Raw genomic sequence first — 16,789 nt, 5'->3', positions numbered from 1 at the left:
CGAGGGTCCTGAATTTAAATAAAGGAGACTACAATGGTAAGAGGTGCGAGTTGGGTAGGATTGATTGGGGAATGTCACTCAAAGGGTTGACGGTGGATGGGCAATGGCAAACATTCAAAGATCGCATGGATGAACTATAGAATTTGTTCATCCCTGTTTGGCATAAAAATAAAACAAAAAAGGTGACTCAACCGTGGCTAACAAGGGAAATTAGGGATAGCATAAGATCCAAGGAGAGGACATATAAATTGGCCAGAAAAAGCAGTAAACCTGAGGATTGGGAGCAGTTTAGGATCCAACAAAGGAGGACAAAGGGATTAATTAAGAGGGGGGAAATAGAGTATGAGAGTAAGCTCTCAGGGAACATAAAAACTGACTGTAAAAGCTTTTATAGATATGTGAAGAGAAAAAGATTGGTGAAGTCAAGCGTAGGTCCCTTGCAGTCAGAATCAGGGGAATTTATAAGAACATAAGAAATAGGAGCAGGAGTAGGCCAATCGGCCCCTCGAGCCTGCTCCACCATTCAATAAGATCATGGCTGATCTGATCCTAACCTCAAATCTACTATCACTCCACATCCCTCCCGAACCCATGTGATCTCCTGGGAGAGGCGAAAAACCCAATGGCCAATTTGGGAGAAAAAAAATCTGGGAAATTCCTCTCCGACCCACCTAGGCGATCGAAACTCGTCCAGGAGATCACTGTCCCTATATTTTCTACAGTACTTGCCTTCTGTAAAAGGTGATCTCCACCCCAGCCAGAAACAGGAATAGAACCATCTCCTGAAATCTAACATAATTAGAACACAATAAGTAGGAGCAGAACCAGGCTACATGGCCCCTGGGCCCGCTCCGTTACCCACAGGGCCATGACCGCTCCGAACATAGACTCATGTCCAATTTCCTGCCCGCTCCCCGTAACCCCTAATTCCCTTTACTTCTAAGAAACTGTCTATTTCTTTTTTTAATTTATTTAATGATGTAGCTTCCACAGCTTTCTGGGGCAGCAAATTCCACAGACCTACTACCCTCTGGGTGAAGAAGTTTCTCCTCATCTCAGTTTTGAAAGAGCAGCCCCTTATTCTAAGATTATGCCCCCTAGTTCATGGGGAACAAAGAAATGGCAGACCAATTAAATACATACTTTGGTTCTGTCTTCACAAAGGAGGACACAAATAACCTCCCAAAGATGTCAGGGAACATAGGGTCTAATGAAAGGGTGGAACTGATAGAAACCAGTATTTGTAGGGAAATTGATGGGATTGAGGGCCGAGAAATACCCAGGGCCTGATAATCTACATCCTAGGGTACTTAAGGAAGTGGACCTAGAAATAGTAGATGCATTGCTGGTCATCTTCCAAAATTCGATAGACTCTGGATCAGTATCCATGGATTGGCGGGTAGCTAATGTTACCCCACTATTCAAAAAGGGTGGTAGAGAGAAAATGGGGAATTATAGACCGGTAAGCCTGACATCGGTAGTGGGGGAAATGCTAGAGTCCATTATAAAGAATGTAATAGCAGAGCACTTGGAACAAAGTACGATAGCAAAATACTGCAGATGTTGGAAATCCGAAATAACAACAGAAAATGCTGGAAAAACTCAGCAGGTCAGGCAACATCTGTGGAGAGAAATTTGAGTTGACGTTTCGGGTTTGACCCTTCTTCAAAACTGGAGAGAAAAGGAACTAGATCGAAGGCAGGGCTGCGATCGGACAAAAGAATAAAAGAACCAAAAGAAGTAAAAGAGATTAGAAGCTAGACGAGATGGTAATAGGCTGGTATTAGGTGTAAAGTGTGCTGGCAGGGCGAAAGATAGCTGCCAGGTGTGAGAGAGAAACAAAAGGAAAGGGGGGGGGGGGGAAGGAAAGGAGTGGAAAAATATAAGTAAAAATGAAATGGGGGCCGAGGTTATGATCTGAAATTGTTGAACTCGATATTGAGACCGGAAGGCTGCAGAGTGCCTAATCGGAAGATGAGGTGCTGTTCCTCGAGTTTACGTTGAGCTTCCGTGGAACAGTACAAGAGGCCAAGGACGGTGAGGTCCGAGTGGGAATGGAGCGGTGAATTGAAATGACAGGCGACCGGAAGCTCGGGGTCACCCTTACGGACTGAACGGAGGTGTTCCGCAAAGCGGTCACCCAATCTGCGTTTGGTCTCCCCAATGTAGAGGAGACCGCATCGTGAGCAGCGAATACAGTATACTAGATTGCGAGAAGTACAAGTAAATCGCTGTTTCACCTGGAAGGGGTGTTTGGGGCCCTGGACAGTGGGGAGGGGGGAGGTATAGGGGCAGGTGTTACATCTCCTCCGCTTGCACGGGAAGGTGCCAGGCGAAGGGGAAGGGCTGTTGGGGGTGATAGAGGAGTGGACTAGGGTGTCTCGGAACTTGCAGCACTCCATTCTCTTAGATCCAACCCTGACATTGTCATTAAACCCGCTGACAAGGGTGGTGCTGTTGTTGTTTGGCGTACTGACCTCTACCTAGCGGAAGCTGAACGCCAACTCTCCGACACCTCCTCCTACCTGCACCTGGACCATGACCCCACTACCGAACATCAAACCACCGTTTCCAAGACTGTCACTGACCTCATCTCCTCTGGAGATCTTCCCCCCGCTGCCACCAACCTCATAGTTCCCCAACCCCGCACAGCCCGCTTCTACCTCCTTCCCAAGATCCACAAACAGGACTGCCCTGGTAGACCCATCGTTTCAGCCTGTTCTTGCCCTACGGAACTTATCTCTTCCTATCTTGACTCTATCTTTTCTCCCCTTGTCCAGTCTCTTCCCACCTACATCCGCGACTCTTCGGACACCCTCCGCCACTTTAACAGTTTCCAGTTTCCTGGCCCCAACCGCTTCCTTTTCACCATGGACGTACAATCCCTCTACACCTCCATCCCCCACCCGGATGGCCTGAGGGCACTCCGCTTCTTCCTTGAACAGAGGCCCGACCAGTCCCCATCCACCACGACCCTCCTCCGCCTGGCTGGACTTGTTCTCACATTGAACAACTTCTCCTTTAACTCCACTCATTTCCTCCAAATCAAAGGTGTTGCCATGGGTACCCGCATGGGTCCTAGCTATGCCTGCCTTTTCGTGGGCTATGTGGAACAATCTTTGTTCCAGTCCTACTCGGGTCCCCTCCCTCACCTCTTTTTCCGATACATTGATGACTGTATCGGTGCCGTTTCCTGCTCTCGCCCCGAACCTGACAATTTCATTCACTTTGCCTCCAATTTCCACCCTTCCCTCACCTTCACATGGTCCATCTCTGACTCTTCCCTTCCCTTCCTCGACTTCTCCGTCTCCATCTCTGGGGATAGGTTATCGACCAATATTTACTACAAGCCCACTGACTCCCACAGCTACCTGAACTACACTTCCTCCCACCCCGCTTCCTGTAAGGACTCTATTCCATTCTCCCAGTTTCTCCGCCTCCGCCGTATCTGCTCCAACGATGCCACCTTCCACACCAGTGCTTCAGACATGTCTTCCTTTTTCCGCAACCGAGGATTCCCCTCTACCGTGGTGGACACTGCCCTCGACCGTGTCAGTTCTATCTTCCGCACCTCTGCCCTCACCCCTGCCCCTCCCTCCCGGAACCACGATAGGGTTCCCCTTGTCCTCACCTTTCACCCCACCAGCCTCCACATTCAACGGATCATCCTCCGGCATTTCCGCTACCTCCAAAGTGATCCCACCACCGAACGTATCTTCCCCTCCCCTCCCCTTTCAGCATTCCGCAGGGACCGCACTCTCCGAGACACCCTAGTCCACTCCTCTATCACCCCCAACAGCCCTTCCCCTTCGCCTGGCACCTTCCCGTGCAAGCGGAGGAGATGTAACACCTGCCCCTATACCTCCCCCCTCCCCACTGTCCAGGGCCCCAAACACCCCTTCCAGGTGAAACAGCGATTTACTTGTACTTCTCGCAATCTAGTATACTGTATTCGCTGCTCACGATGCGGTCTCCTCTACATTGGGGAGACCAAACGCAGATTGGGTGACCGCTTTGCGGAACACCTCCGTTCAGTCCGTAAGGGTGACCCCGAGCTTCCGGTCGCCTGTCATTTCAATTCACCGCTCCATTCCCACTCGGACCTCACCGTCCTTGGCCTCTTGTACTGTTCCACGGAAGCTCAACGTAAACTCGAGGAACAGCACCTCATCTTCCGATTAGGCACTCTGCAGCCTTCCGGTCTCAATATCGAGTTCAACAATTTCAGATCATAACCTCGGCCCCCATTTCATTTTTACTTATATTTTTCCACTCCTTTCCTTCCCCCCCCCCCCTTTCCTTTTGTTTCTCTCTCACACCTGGCAGCTATCTTTCGCCCTGCCAGCACACTTTACACCTAATACCAGCCTATTACCATCTCGTCTAGCTTCTAATCTCTTTTACTTCTTTTGGTTCTTTTATTCTTTTGTCCGATCGCAGCCCTGCCTTCGATCTAGTTCCTTTTCTCTCCAGTTTTGAAGAAGGGTCAAACCCGAAACGTCAACTCAAATTTCTCTCCACAGATGTTGCCTGACCTGCTGAGTTTTTCCAGCATTTTCTGTTGTTACTTGGAACAAAGTGACTGGATCGGACACAGTCAACATGGCTTTACAAAAGGTAAATCGTGCTTGACTAATCTACTGGAATTTTTTGAGGATGTAACTCGTAAAATAGATAAGGGAGAACCAGTGGATGTGGTGTATTTGGATTTTCAAAAGGCTTTCGATAAGGTCCCGCATAAGAGATTAGCGTGTAAAATTAAGGCACATGGGATTGGGGGCAAGGTATTGACTTGGATAGAGAACTGGTTGGCAGACAGAAAGCAAAGAGTTGGAATAAACGGCTCTTTTTCCAAGTGGCAGGCAGTGACTAGTGGGGTACCGCAGGGATCGGTCCTTGGACCCCAGCTATTCACAGTATATATTCATGATCTGGACGAGGGAACTAGATGTAATATCTCCAAGTTTGCAGACGACACAAAGCTGGGTGGGCGTGTGTGCTGTGAGGAGGATGCCGAGAAACTCCAGTATGATTTGGACAGGTTGGGTGATTGGGCAGAAGCATGGCAGATGCAATATAATGTGGATAAATGCGAGGTTATCCACTTTGGTGTCAAAAACAGGAAGGCAGATTATTATCTAAATGGCAATAGATTGGGAGAAGGGGAAGTGCAACGAGACCTGGGCGTCCTTGTGCACCAGTCGCTGAAGGTAAGCATGCAGGTGCAGCAGGCGGTTAAGAAGGCAAATGGTATGTTGGCCTTCGTAGCGAGAGGGTTTGAGTACAGGAACAAGGATGTCTTGCTGCAGTTGTACAGGGCCTTCGTGAGACCACACCTTGAGTATTGTGTGCAGTTTTGGTCGCCTTATCTGAGGAAGGACGTTCTTGCCATGGAAGGAGTCCAGCGAAGATTCACCAGGCTGATACCTGGGATGGCAGGAATGATGTATGAGGAGAGATTGTGTTGATTGGGCTTATACTCGCTGGAGTTTAGAAGACTGAGAGGGGATCTCATCTAAACCTATAAAATTCTGTCAGGCCTGGACAGACTAGATGCAGGAAGGATGTTTCCGATGGCCGGGGAGTCCAGAACCAGGGGTCATAGTCTAAGGATAAGGGGTAAGCCATTTAGGACTGAAATGAGGAGGAATTTCTTCACCCAGAGAGTGGTGAACCTATGGAATTCTCTGCCACAGAGGGCGGTGGAGGCCAGTTCATTAAATATATTCAAGAAGGAGTTGGATATATTTCTTAAGGCTAAAGGGATATGGGGAGAAGGCAGGGACAGGGTACTGAATTTGGATGATCAGCCATGATCTCGTTGAATGGCGGAGCAGGCTTGAAGGGCCGAATGGCCTACTCCTGCTCCTATCTTCTATGTTTCTATGTTACAGGTTTAACAGACTCTTGTTGTGACAACTTGACCTCCTTGCAACCTATTCCCTGCCACTCTGCAAGATGACAGGGATAAGTGTTGAACCCTGGTTCCAACATGCAATAGTTCAGCAAGTCTTGAATGGAGGCACAGAATAGGTCTGCCAAAGGGCAGCTGCAATATGAAAGTGACTGGTTTAAAATATCTTCTTAACGTCTCATTAAAATTCCAGCCTTGTACAATCCATGGGTTAGTGTCATTTCAGCTCTGGTACCCAAACCCCTCTCTGCTGAGAGAGTCGCAAGTGAAACATGTTTAGGCAATCTCAAGCCAGCTTCAAGTGGTCACAACATGGACAAAAGTGCCTTTGTCAACTTGTTGAATCAATCAGAGGCCACAAGAATGGCTGAAGAAGAAAATGCACCAGTCACACTGGTGTAACAGGGGATCCTGACATGAATCAACTGAGCGGCCTGCAGGTGGCGCTGTCCAAGGAGAGTATAAATACTCGGGTATGGGCCCAGCTTGCGCAGGACATTCTTAACAGGAACTAGTGAAGGACACAACTAGACCTCCATGTTGTAAAACAGTTGATTAAAGCTTTGTTTAACGCTTAGACCAAGTGCCTAGTCGTTTTCTTACGTCAGATCCTCTCAACTGGGGATTAAGGCAAAGTGGATGGGGCTTTACTTTGCATCAAATGCATGCAATACTTCATCTGCAGTGGACAGAAAATGGGCAAGTGTTTCACATCCTAACAATGACAGCATTCATCACGATGCACAAACATTCACTTAAGGCATAGAAAACATTAAAACCTCACTGCTCACTCACACTCGCCCATAACTGGATATGTAACAGGTACAGTAAGAGTTAGGTCAAGAGGTCCAGAGTGTGACTGGGACAAGACTAGCAAAGATTAAGGCACAATGGAGTGGGGGGGGGCGGGGTGGTTGATGGAGAAAATTGAAAACTCGGGGGACGGGTTTAAATGCAATCACCAATAAACGACATTCACCTCCTGCCACTGGCCGATTCCCAAACCAAACTTGGTTCTTTTCTATAATTCTAAATTTAAGCCCCAATTCTTGCAAGAAGTGACAAAGGGCACTTTATATCCCAGTTCCATGCTAGAAGTCTTTTCAACTATGTGCAAAGTTTAACAAGACTGAACTCAAATACATAGTTTTGAACTCTGCACTTCCTGACCAGGAAATCTGCCGCAAATTGGAAACACACCAAATTATCTGGAGTCAATCCCATCCCAAGCCTCAAATATATACATCATGGCTTCCAGAGTGTGAGGCGGTCCAAGTATCTCCACAGCTGAACCGACTGCATGTTTAACAAAAGTGGCAGGTTAGAGTCAGCATCTCAGATTTTTAAACACCCCACAAAAATGTCTCAAATATATTGAACCGTTGACAGTTCCTGGACAACACATGGTGTGCTATTGTTTTAAAAGGGATTCACGTGGTTCCTTTTACTCCACATCCTCAGTTGCCATAAAAATGATAAAGTGAGCTCAGACTTTACAGTGTATGGAAAAGGGCCTTTAACTCCTGCATCGAGCCCCTTTTATAGCATCGTTGCGGAGCTGATTTGGCAGAGAGCAGGGAAAATGCACTCATGCCAATGTCAAAACATGTGACACCCTTCTTGTGCAATATTCTGCATTCATTTCCTCAAACCGCTTCCACTGCTAATGACAGACTTGTAACCACCAGTACTTCATCCGAGTATTGCAACAGCTCAAAACGTTCTCGCCACACAAGTTGAGAATAAAATCTATAATTGAACTGCTGGCGGGGGGGGGGGGTTTGCACAATTCAAGTGGAGCACATATACATATATTGTACGAAAGTTTCCACTCACTTTAATTACACTTTACTGAAATGATAGTTACAAGACTGTTCCTAAAAGAGCAGCTCTGAAGTTTGTCATTCGGGAAGGGCTGAACATAAAAATGTTAACATAACTACAAATGAAAAACAGTCTGGGGTGGAGAGTGGGAAGGGTACATGAACAGTGCAATTGCCAGAATATGCTATGGCCTCTTTCTCTTCCCCCCGGCCCAATAGTTGACCTGAATGTTCACACAATCCCACACTTCATCTGTGGCACTATTACCATACCTTTAAAAATAAAAAGTCTAAATAAATTTGTACAGAAATTGCTAGTTGGCCACTGATTGCAGCAGAGCATACGCTTCCTCCTCCGTCAAACCATTGCAAGAGATAGATTGGAATTAAAGCTGATCTGCCAAGTACCACCTCCTCGCACAGCACCTCCCTTACCAGGTGAGATCAGCAACGTACAAGCTGTGATAATCAGAGGCAGGAAGCAATGTCACACCAGCCCACGGCCCTGGGCTTTAGTACGGAGCATTTCAAGGTTCACATTCCTCTGATACACCTCAGCCAATTATTAAAGGAAATTACTTACATTTATACAGCTCCTTTCACAACCTCAGGACAAAGTATTTCACAACCAACAAATTACTTTTGAAGTGTAGTCACTGTTGAGAGGTAGGGAAACGCGGCAGCTAATTTGCAAACAGCAAACTCCCACAAACAGCAGAGATACATGACCAAATTATCTGTTTTGAGTAATGTTAGTGGAGAGATAAATATTAACCAGGATACCGGGAGAACTCCCCTGCTCTTCTTCAAATAGTGCATGGGATCTTTTATGTTCACCCAAGAGGGCAGACGATTCAACGTCTCATATGAAAAATGGCACCTCCGGCAGTGCAGCAATCCCTCAGTATCCCTCAATGGAATGGCAGCCTGGATTATGGGCTCATGTCTCTGGAGTCTGCCTTGAACCCACAACCTTCTGACTCAGAGGCAAGGGTGCTATCTACCTCAGGTGGGTATGCCAGGGGCATTGAAATGTGCATGAGGATAATCCCTCCAAATAGACCTGATAATTTTCAAAAAGATATTCACTTGATGTGAACCTGACTCCGAGGCGAGAGTGCTGCCACCGAGCCAAGGCTGACATTAAAATCGCTCCCAGTAAATCTCAAGACACAAGAAATTCCAGCTTCCTCCTTCAGCAAACAACAATGCAAGTGTTTGCTGCAGACAGTAAGCACTCATTTCTGTAACATAAATGAGATGTAATTCTCTACCCACTTAACTGGAGGAAGGCAGCTAATGCTTGTCAGCCTCCAATCTAATGCAAAGACACCAACAGCCACATCTAGGACAGCGGATGATGCAGAACCTCACAGCAGCTCTTGCATCCTACACTGCCCCTGACCAACATGATTTACGGTTGAGCGCAGTCCAAAAGATGATTATTTCAACATCAAAACTGTCAGCAGCCATAAGTTTCAGATCTGCTAACAGAATTTAAGAGCCCAATAACCACGACTGGGAATCGTATTTTCATGTAATGCGATGGGGGTTTCTCACCCTTCCCCCCACCCTCTCTCACCAAATTATCTTTCCACTCACGAAGGCAGCAATTCCTTGTTGGGGTATAGTTCAACAAGTGGAAGCCCAAGCACTGTCCTTCAGGTGTCAAGTCTTTACAGCGAGTGCTCACAAGCTACTCCATCAAAGGTGCCAAGAACGTGGGGTTTGAAGCTTAGCTCACGGTCGAATAGGACACTGTTGTTTATGGCTAAAACGTTCTGTTTAAGCAAGAGTGTTTTGCCCACTCGGTTATCTAGGAGCCCAGACCAGTGACTTAGCAGAAATTTGACTTTACGGCAGATCTGAAGTTTGACTGATAGACCCGGTTTCAAAAGCAAATCTAACAGATGATAAGAACCAGTTTTATAAGAAAATCTCTAACAATGGGTACATACAACTTGCATTTACATAGCACCTTTAACGTACTAAAACGTCCACAGGAGTGATTATCAAACAAAATTTGACAGCGAGCCATAAAAGGAGATATTAAGACAGGTGACCAAAAGCTTAGTCAAAGAGGTCGGTTTTAAGGAGCATCTTAAAAGGAGGAAAGAGAGGCGGAGAGGTTGAGGGAGGGGATTTCAGAGCTTAGGGCCCAGGCAGCTGAAGGCAGAGCCACCAATGGTGGAGCGATGAAAATCAAGGATGCTCAAGAGATACAACAACCATCAACAGTTTGAGAACCTCTGCACACTAAGGATGTTCCACGTTAAAATTGTGTGTGGACCATGCAATGTCAAGAGGCAATTGCTCCATTCTCAATGTATTTCCTGTTGGATTACATTCCTCTTTGCCTGCTGCAACATACAAAACCATTTCATTCACCCAAATTATTGCAAAACTTTCAAGGTCAGGAGTGAGCTTTTCCTGCTGCAGTTTCATAAACTACATTTGGGTTCAAGTTTTGCAACCTTAAAATAACCACACGTTAGTTCTCTTGCCCCACCTCAGGCAGCATTTTGGCACGTTTTTCCTTTTAGTTCTCCATTAGTTGAAAATAAAAGTTTTTTAAAAAAATAAGCAGTTAAGAAATCAACAGCGCCTATATTTCTTGAGGAGGCTGAAGGGATGTAATCTGTCACCCCTGATCCTCTCTAACTTCTACCGCTGCACTATAGAGAGCATCCTGACAAACTGTATCACGGTATGGTACGGCAGCTGTAGCTTCCATGACCGGAAAGCCCTGCAGCGGGTAGTCAAAACTGCCCAACGCATTACCGGCACCCGGCTACCGACCATAGAACATATATATCAGAAACGCTGCCTACGGAGGGCACGGTCCATCATCAAAGACCCTACCCACCCCAGCCACAGTCTGTTTGCCCTCCTACCATCTGGAAGACGCTACAGATGCATTCGCACCCGTACGACCAGATTTAGGAACAGCTTCTTTCCCAGGGCTGTCATCCTACTGAACTCCACAAATAAACACTAAAGCCTGCACATCTGCCGATGCACTTTATTATGGTCATATTTATGCTAATATATATGTACAAATGTATGTTGAAATGTTTAAGTGTCCTAATCCAAATTGTACACTCTCGGGAGCCGCAAGCCTACATTTCGTTGTACTGCACTTGTGCACTAACAATGACAATAAAAGTTGATTTGATTTGATTTGATTATGAAGCCAGTTTTTCCAGACCTTGCTTTTAAAAAATCGGTGGCTTTTGCTCACCTGTACTTTTGCTAAACTCCAAGTACCCTGTCTGAATGCTCATCCTCTTCCCTGACCTCTTCCTGTATTGAAATTGAGACTCGATATTCCATCTGTAACTTAACCGCCAAGACTGAAGTCATTCTGTTCAACTCCCACCAAGAAACGCACAGCCTAGCCTCCGATTTAATCCATTTCCTCAACTGTACGCTCAAGCACTAACTGGGCGTCTGGTTCAGTTCTGAGCTCCATCCATCATGAAGACTGCCTACTTCTATGGGATTGCGTGTGTCCACCCTTACCGAGCACTCATACCTTCGCTGCCTCCAGCCTCGCCTTCTCCACTGCTCTCCTCACCGTTACCAAGTTCCATTTTACATGAACAACAATTCGCCCAAAACTCCACATCTCAACCTCTCCACACTAAGTCCGACTTACTCCCCTAATACACCCCCCCCCACGTCTTCGCCCACCTCCACTGGCTGCCCATGCACTAATGCTTTCTATTTAAGATTGTTGTGTTCCTCCCGATTTCTGTAACCCTCTCCAGTGCTACATGGCCTTCACTCTTCCAAATTCTGGCTACCTTTCACTTTCCTCCCATTCCCCCCTTCAATGACAGAGACTTCAGCCAGCTTAGCCTGCTGCTCTGGAATGCTCTGCTATGTTACTTATCTTCCTTTCGTCAAAAGGCCACCCCAGAGCGTTTTGACCCTGCCTTCAATCACCTCTCCTAATTGTCCTCCCAACACTGCTCGATGTCCGGTTTCACCTCCAGCACTTCCCCACATTTTACAACATTAAAAATACCATTTAAACACAATTTATATTGTTCAGGGGACTTCAACAGCAAAGCACATCCATAAGCACTCGTGACCCTGAATCATCCTGATAATAATGCAACATTCATACTGCTTATCTGGACCGCAGTGATGCACTTTTATTACTTAGCTTATTGTAAACTGTGCCAACAGTCATATCTTTCTACCGCAGGGATTTGGATTCAAATGCACCCCACACATTGGATGAAAGACTCCTCTTTCGGGCAACTGCAAGCACACTAGTCGGTGCATAGCAATAATTTGGGGGATTGGACAAAATGAAACAAATGTTCATTTTATTGAATGGCGGAGTAGGCTCGAGGGGCCGTATAACCTACTCCTGCTCCTATTTCTTAAGTTCTTAAAGGTTTGCCAAGTTCCTAGATGCAATAGAACTGCAATCGGATATTAGCTCCAGATAGTTGATTAATTTTTAGTCGTTGATGGGATGTGGACGTCGCTGGCAAAGCCAGCATTTATTGCCCATCCCTAGTTGTCCTCGAGAAGGTGGTGGTGAGCCGCTTTCTTGAACTGCTGCAGTCCGTGTGGTGAAAGTACTCCCACAGTGCTGTTAGGGAGGGAGTTCCAGGATTTAGACCCAGTGACGATGAAGGATCGGCGATATACTTCCAAGTCAGGATGGTGTGTGACTTGGAGGGGAACTTGGAGGTGGTGCTGTGCCCATGCACCTGCTGCCCTTGTCCTTCTAGGTGGTAGAGGTCACACGTTCGGGGAGGTGCTGCCGAAGCAGCCTTGGCTTGTTGCTGCAGTGCATCTTGTAGAGGGTACACACTACAGCCACGGTGCGCCGGTGGTGGATGGGGTGCCAATCAAGTGGGCTGCTTTGTCTTGGATGGTGTCAAGCTTCTTGAGTGTTGTTGGAGCTGCACTCATCCAGGCAAGTGGAGAGTATTCCATCACACTCCTGACTTGTGCCTTGTAGATGGTGGAAAGGCTTTGGGGAGTCAGGAGGTGAGACACTCGCCGCAGAATACCCAGCCTCTGACCTGCTCTTGTTGCCACAGTATTTATGTGGCTGGTTCAGTTAAGTTTCTGGTCAATGGTGACCCCCAGGATATTGATGGTGGGGGATTCAGCGATGGTAATGCCGTTGAATGTCAAGGGAAGGTGGTTAGATGCTCGCTTGTTGGAGATAATCATTGCCTGGCACTTGTGTGGCGCAAATGTTACCTGCCACTTATCAGCCCAAGCCTGAACGTCATCCAGGTCTTGCTGCATGCAGGCATAGACTGCTTCATTATTTGAGGAGTTGCGAATAGCACTGAATACTGTGCAGTCATCAGCGAAAATCCCCACTTCTGACCTTATGATGGAGGGAAGATAGCAGGCACTACATTAGGTGCATTTAGAAAGCACCTTTCACAACCACCGGACGTCCCAAAGCGCTTTAAAGCCAATGAAGTACTTTTATTTTGAAGTGGCCACTGTTGTAATGTGGGAAACACGGCAGCCAATCTGCGCAGAGCAAGCTCCCACAAACAGCAATGTGATTATGACCTGATAACTTGCTTTTTAGTGACGTTGATTGAGGGATAAATATTAGCTGGGGACAGATGCAGAATAAAGGTGCATATAGACACCAACTATAGCCTTGTACAGGAAACTTTGAGATATCCAGCACCAACGGGACCGAGCTGTTGCCGTCCCATCAAAACTGCCGGACAAACCAGCGCTAATGTTAAAACATACGGAGCTTTGAGCTCCGTATCTAGCAACAAACCCTGTTGCTTTCAGCTTCTAAACAGTCGGCCGTAGCTTGCAAGCGTCTCTGTAGCTAAGCAACAGCTTTAGCTAGACCTTGCAGAGCCTGACTGGTGAAAAAAAAGCAACGAAAAGAAAAAAAACTTACTGAACCGACTCCTGAATTTTGCCGGTGGACAGTTAACCTCCGGATAAACCAAAGTTTCCTGTAATAGGCATGTTTAGTACAGATCTGATTGCATAAGAACACGAGAAGTGAACCCCCAGCAGTTGCTGGGGGCAGGGGTGGTTTGGCCCCCCAAGAGCGGATCCCAGATCAGAGGACGGACCCGATCTGCTGCAGTCCGTGCTGAAAAGTGCACAGAGTACATTCATAAAATGCCAAAGCTGCATGACCTTAAAATCAAAAACACTTCAAACAGATTTGACAACCTGGTGCAAGATGCAGGTTGGAAAGCCAGTGATTGGAATCTCCAGAGCCACAGCAAACTCCAGGTCTTTTACAGTAGGAGGACAAGGCAGACTAATCTTTAGTGTTCATACAACTCGACAACAGAACACTGCCCATGGGGAAGGTTTGTGCGAGAAGTGGAAATGTCACGTTGTTGGAGTCAGGAGAGTGGGTCTCTGAAATTAAGGTTAATGCACATTACTTGGGCAGTGTAAAGGTAGCATTGCACGCCATCAAGTGCGCTGTACCTGATCGGAGTGCTTGACACAGACGGAAACAGTTGTGCCCTGGATCCAACATATTTCTGATGAACACAAAAATACAAAATAAATTGAATAATAATGGATCCATACTTAGTGGGTTTGGCAAAGTTATATATAGAATGAATAACGGAGAGATTACAAACCAGCAAATCTCAGAATGCAGATAATGGCAGAATCTGATCAATTGAACATCCAGTTCTTTAAAAAGGTACGCTTGTGCAATTCACATGCAGGCTCCATGTCTTGCTGTCTACAAAATGCTAGCCCATTTTCATTTGCGAGAGTGTTTCCCAGTTTAAATTTTCCCTCCCTTTGGGAAACACGTCACCTCTGCTCCTCATCTTGCCCCAGACGATTGTGCATAGGACACACCCTGCAAGCGTGACACAATCCTGGGCACTTCCCTGACCTAACTTCTGAAATACAAGGCCCCGGATTTTGCGGTAATAATAACGGCAAGGCTATCAGGAATAAATCTGACAACTTCAGGCGTCCGCATATGCGCAGTGAAGCGTGGCAATCCGGAAGCTGCTGTCTGATTTACCCTGCTCCACCACAACTGCGCTACACTGGTACCTCGCCGAGAGACTCGGCAAGGGCGTGAAGTTGCAGTAATTACCCACTTAACACGCCAGAAAAAGATAGGGTTTGTCCATTCAAGCATAAGTGAATTTTTAAGGACATGATAAGTCTTAATTACTGCCAAACAACCTCTCTGACACTGAAAATTAACTTTTACAAGTGTGGAGTCTCATTCCTTCAGATTTAAGTTATTGCTGGAGATTTTTTTTCCAATTAAAAATTAATATTTTTGGAACTTTTTCTTTGTCTCTTTGCTCTCTCTTAACCCCATCTTTCTTTCCTTCTCGGTTTTTCACTTTCTATACATGATTTTACGTTGAATTAAATATTCTAACAGACTTCCTGGTTCAGTGAGGATTCTTCAATCTGATTGGTTGTGGAGACATGCTGTTACCTGCCCTGTTCACAGGTCCCAGATCCCCTGTAAAGGGCGCCGCATTGTTTCAGATGCCCGATGACCTTAAGTTGCCACTCAAAAGCCCATGAAAAGTCTGTGGGCAGCTGTAAGCATAATGAGCGGTGAGCGCAGTTCGTTCGTCGCTGACCACAAAATCCGGGTCAGTGTCAGTTACTTCCAAGGAAAATCAGTATTACTGTTGCAGAAACTGTGCTTCATTGGTACCCAGCAACATAAGAACGTAAGAAATAGGAGCAGGAGTCGGCCATTCGGCCCCTCGAGCCTGCGCCGCCATTCAATGATCAGGGCTGATCTGATCTTGGCCTCAACTCCACCTTTCTGCCTGCTCCCCATAATCCTCGACTCCCCTGTAGTTCAAAAATCTGTCTATCTCCGCCTTGAATATATTCACTGACTCCGCCTCCACAGCTCTCTGGGGCAGAGAATTCCAAAGATTCACGACCCTCAGAAGAAATTCCTCCTCATCTCCGTCTTAAATGGGCGACCCATTTAGATTATGGAACAGTTCCTGCAGTTTGGAGGGTGGCAAATGTAACCCCACTATTTAAAAAAGGAGGGAGAGAAAACAGGGAACTACAGACCGGTTAGCCTAACATCAGTAGTAGGGAAAATGCTAGAGTCTATTATAAAGGATGTGATAACAGGACACTTAGAAAATATCAACGGGATTAGACAAAGTCAACATGAATTTATGAAAGGGAAATTGTGTTTGACAAACCTACTGGAGTTTTTTTTTGAGGATGTAACTGGTAGGATAAGGGAGAACCAGTGGATGTGGTGTATTTGGATTTTCAGAAGGCCTTTGATAAAGTCCCACATAAGAGGTTAGTGTGCAAAATTAAAGCACATGGGATTGGGGGTAATATACTGGCATAGATTGAAAATTGGTTAACAGACAGGAAACAGAGAGTAGGAATAAATGGGTCTTTTTCGGGGTGGCAGGCGGTGACTAGTGGGGTACCGCAGGGATCAGTGCTTGGGCCCCAGCTGTTCACAATATATATCAATGATTTGGATGAGGGAACCAAATGTAATATTTCCAAGTTTGCTGACGACACAAAACTAGGTGGGATTGTGAGGAGGATCCAAAGAGGCTTCAAGGCAATTTAGGCAAGTTGAGTGAGTGGGCAAATACATGGCAGATGCAGTATAACGTGGATAAATGTGAAGTTATCCACTTCGGTAGGAAAAACAGAAAGGCAGAGTATTATTTAAATGGTGATAGATTGGGAAATGTTGATGTACAAAGGGACCTGGGTGTCCTTGTACACCAGTCACTGAAAGCAAACATGCAGGTGCAGCAAGCAGTTAGGAAGGCAAATGGTATGTTGGCCTTCATTGCAAGAGGATTTGAGTACAGGAGCAAGGATGTCTTACTACAGTTATACAGGGCCTTGGTGAGATCACACCTGGAGTACTGCGTGCAGTTTTGGTCTCCTTACCTAAGAAAGGATATACTTGCCATAGAGGGAGTGCAACGAAGGTTCACGAGACTGATTCCTAGGATGGCAGGGGAGAGATTGGGTCGACTAGGCCTGTATTCACTAGAGTTTAGAAGAATGAGAGGGGATCTCA

At 46.4% G+C, this 16,789-nt stretch overlaps 1 protein-coding gene across 5 annotated transcripts in view; it reads right to left on the bottom strand.

Annotated features, from left to right (window-relative positions):
- LOC147102289 (flotillin-2) overlaps nucleotides 1–16,789 on the bottom strand; it is a 140,716-nt gene that overhangs the window by 104,417 nt on the left and 19,510 nt on the right. For 2 of the 5 annotated variants that reach the window (XM_085964684.1, XM_085964683.1), the window contains exon 2: nucleotides 14,200–14,255. The exons of 2 other annotated variants lie outside the window; for them this stretch is intronic. In XM_085964684.1, the coding sequence (XP_085820810.1) occupies nucleotides 14,200–14,251 (52 nt within the window). In that variant the 5' untranslated portion in view covers nucleotides 14,252–14,255. Of the gene's footprint in view, nucleotides 1–14,199; nucleotides 14,256–16,789 lie in introns of those variants that run through there. One more of the 5 variants, XM_085964687.1, reaches the window with a different exon arrangement.

Source organism: Somniosus microcephalus, chromosome 22, assembly GCF_052327205.1.
Source record: "Somniosus microcephalus isolate GS21.2 chromosome 22, FLI_Smic_1.0, whole genome shotgun sequence".
In the NCBI taxonomy this organism is placed as follows: Eukaryota; Metazoa; Chordata; class Chondrichthyes; order Squaliformes; family Somniosidae; genus Somniosus; species Somniosus microcephalus.
Note: the sequence above shows the minus strand (reverse complement) of the source record. Positions and strands in the feature narration are given on the sequence as shown.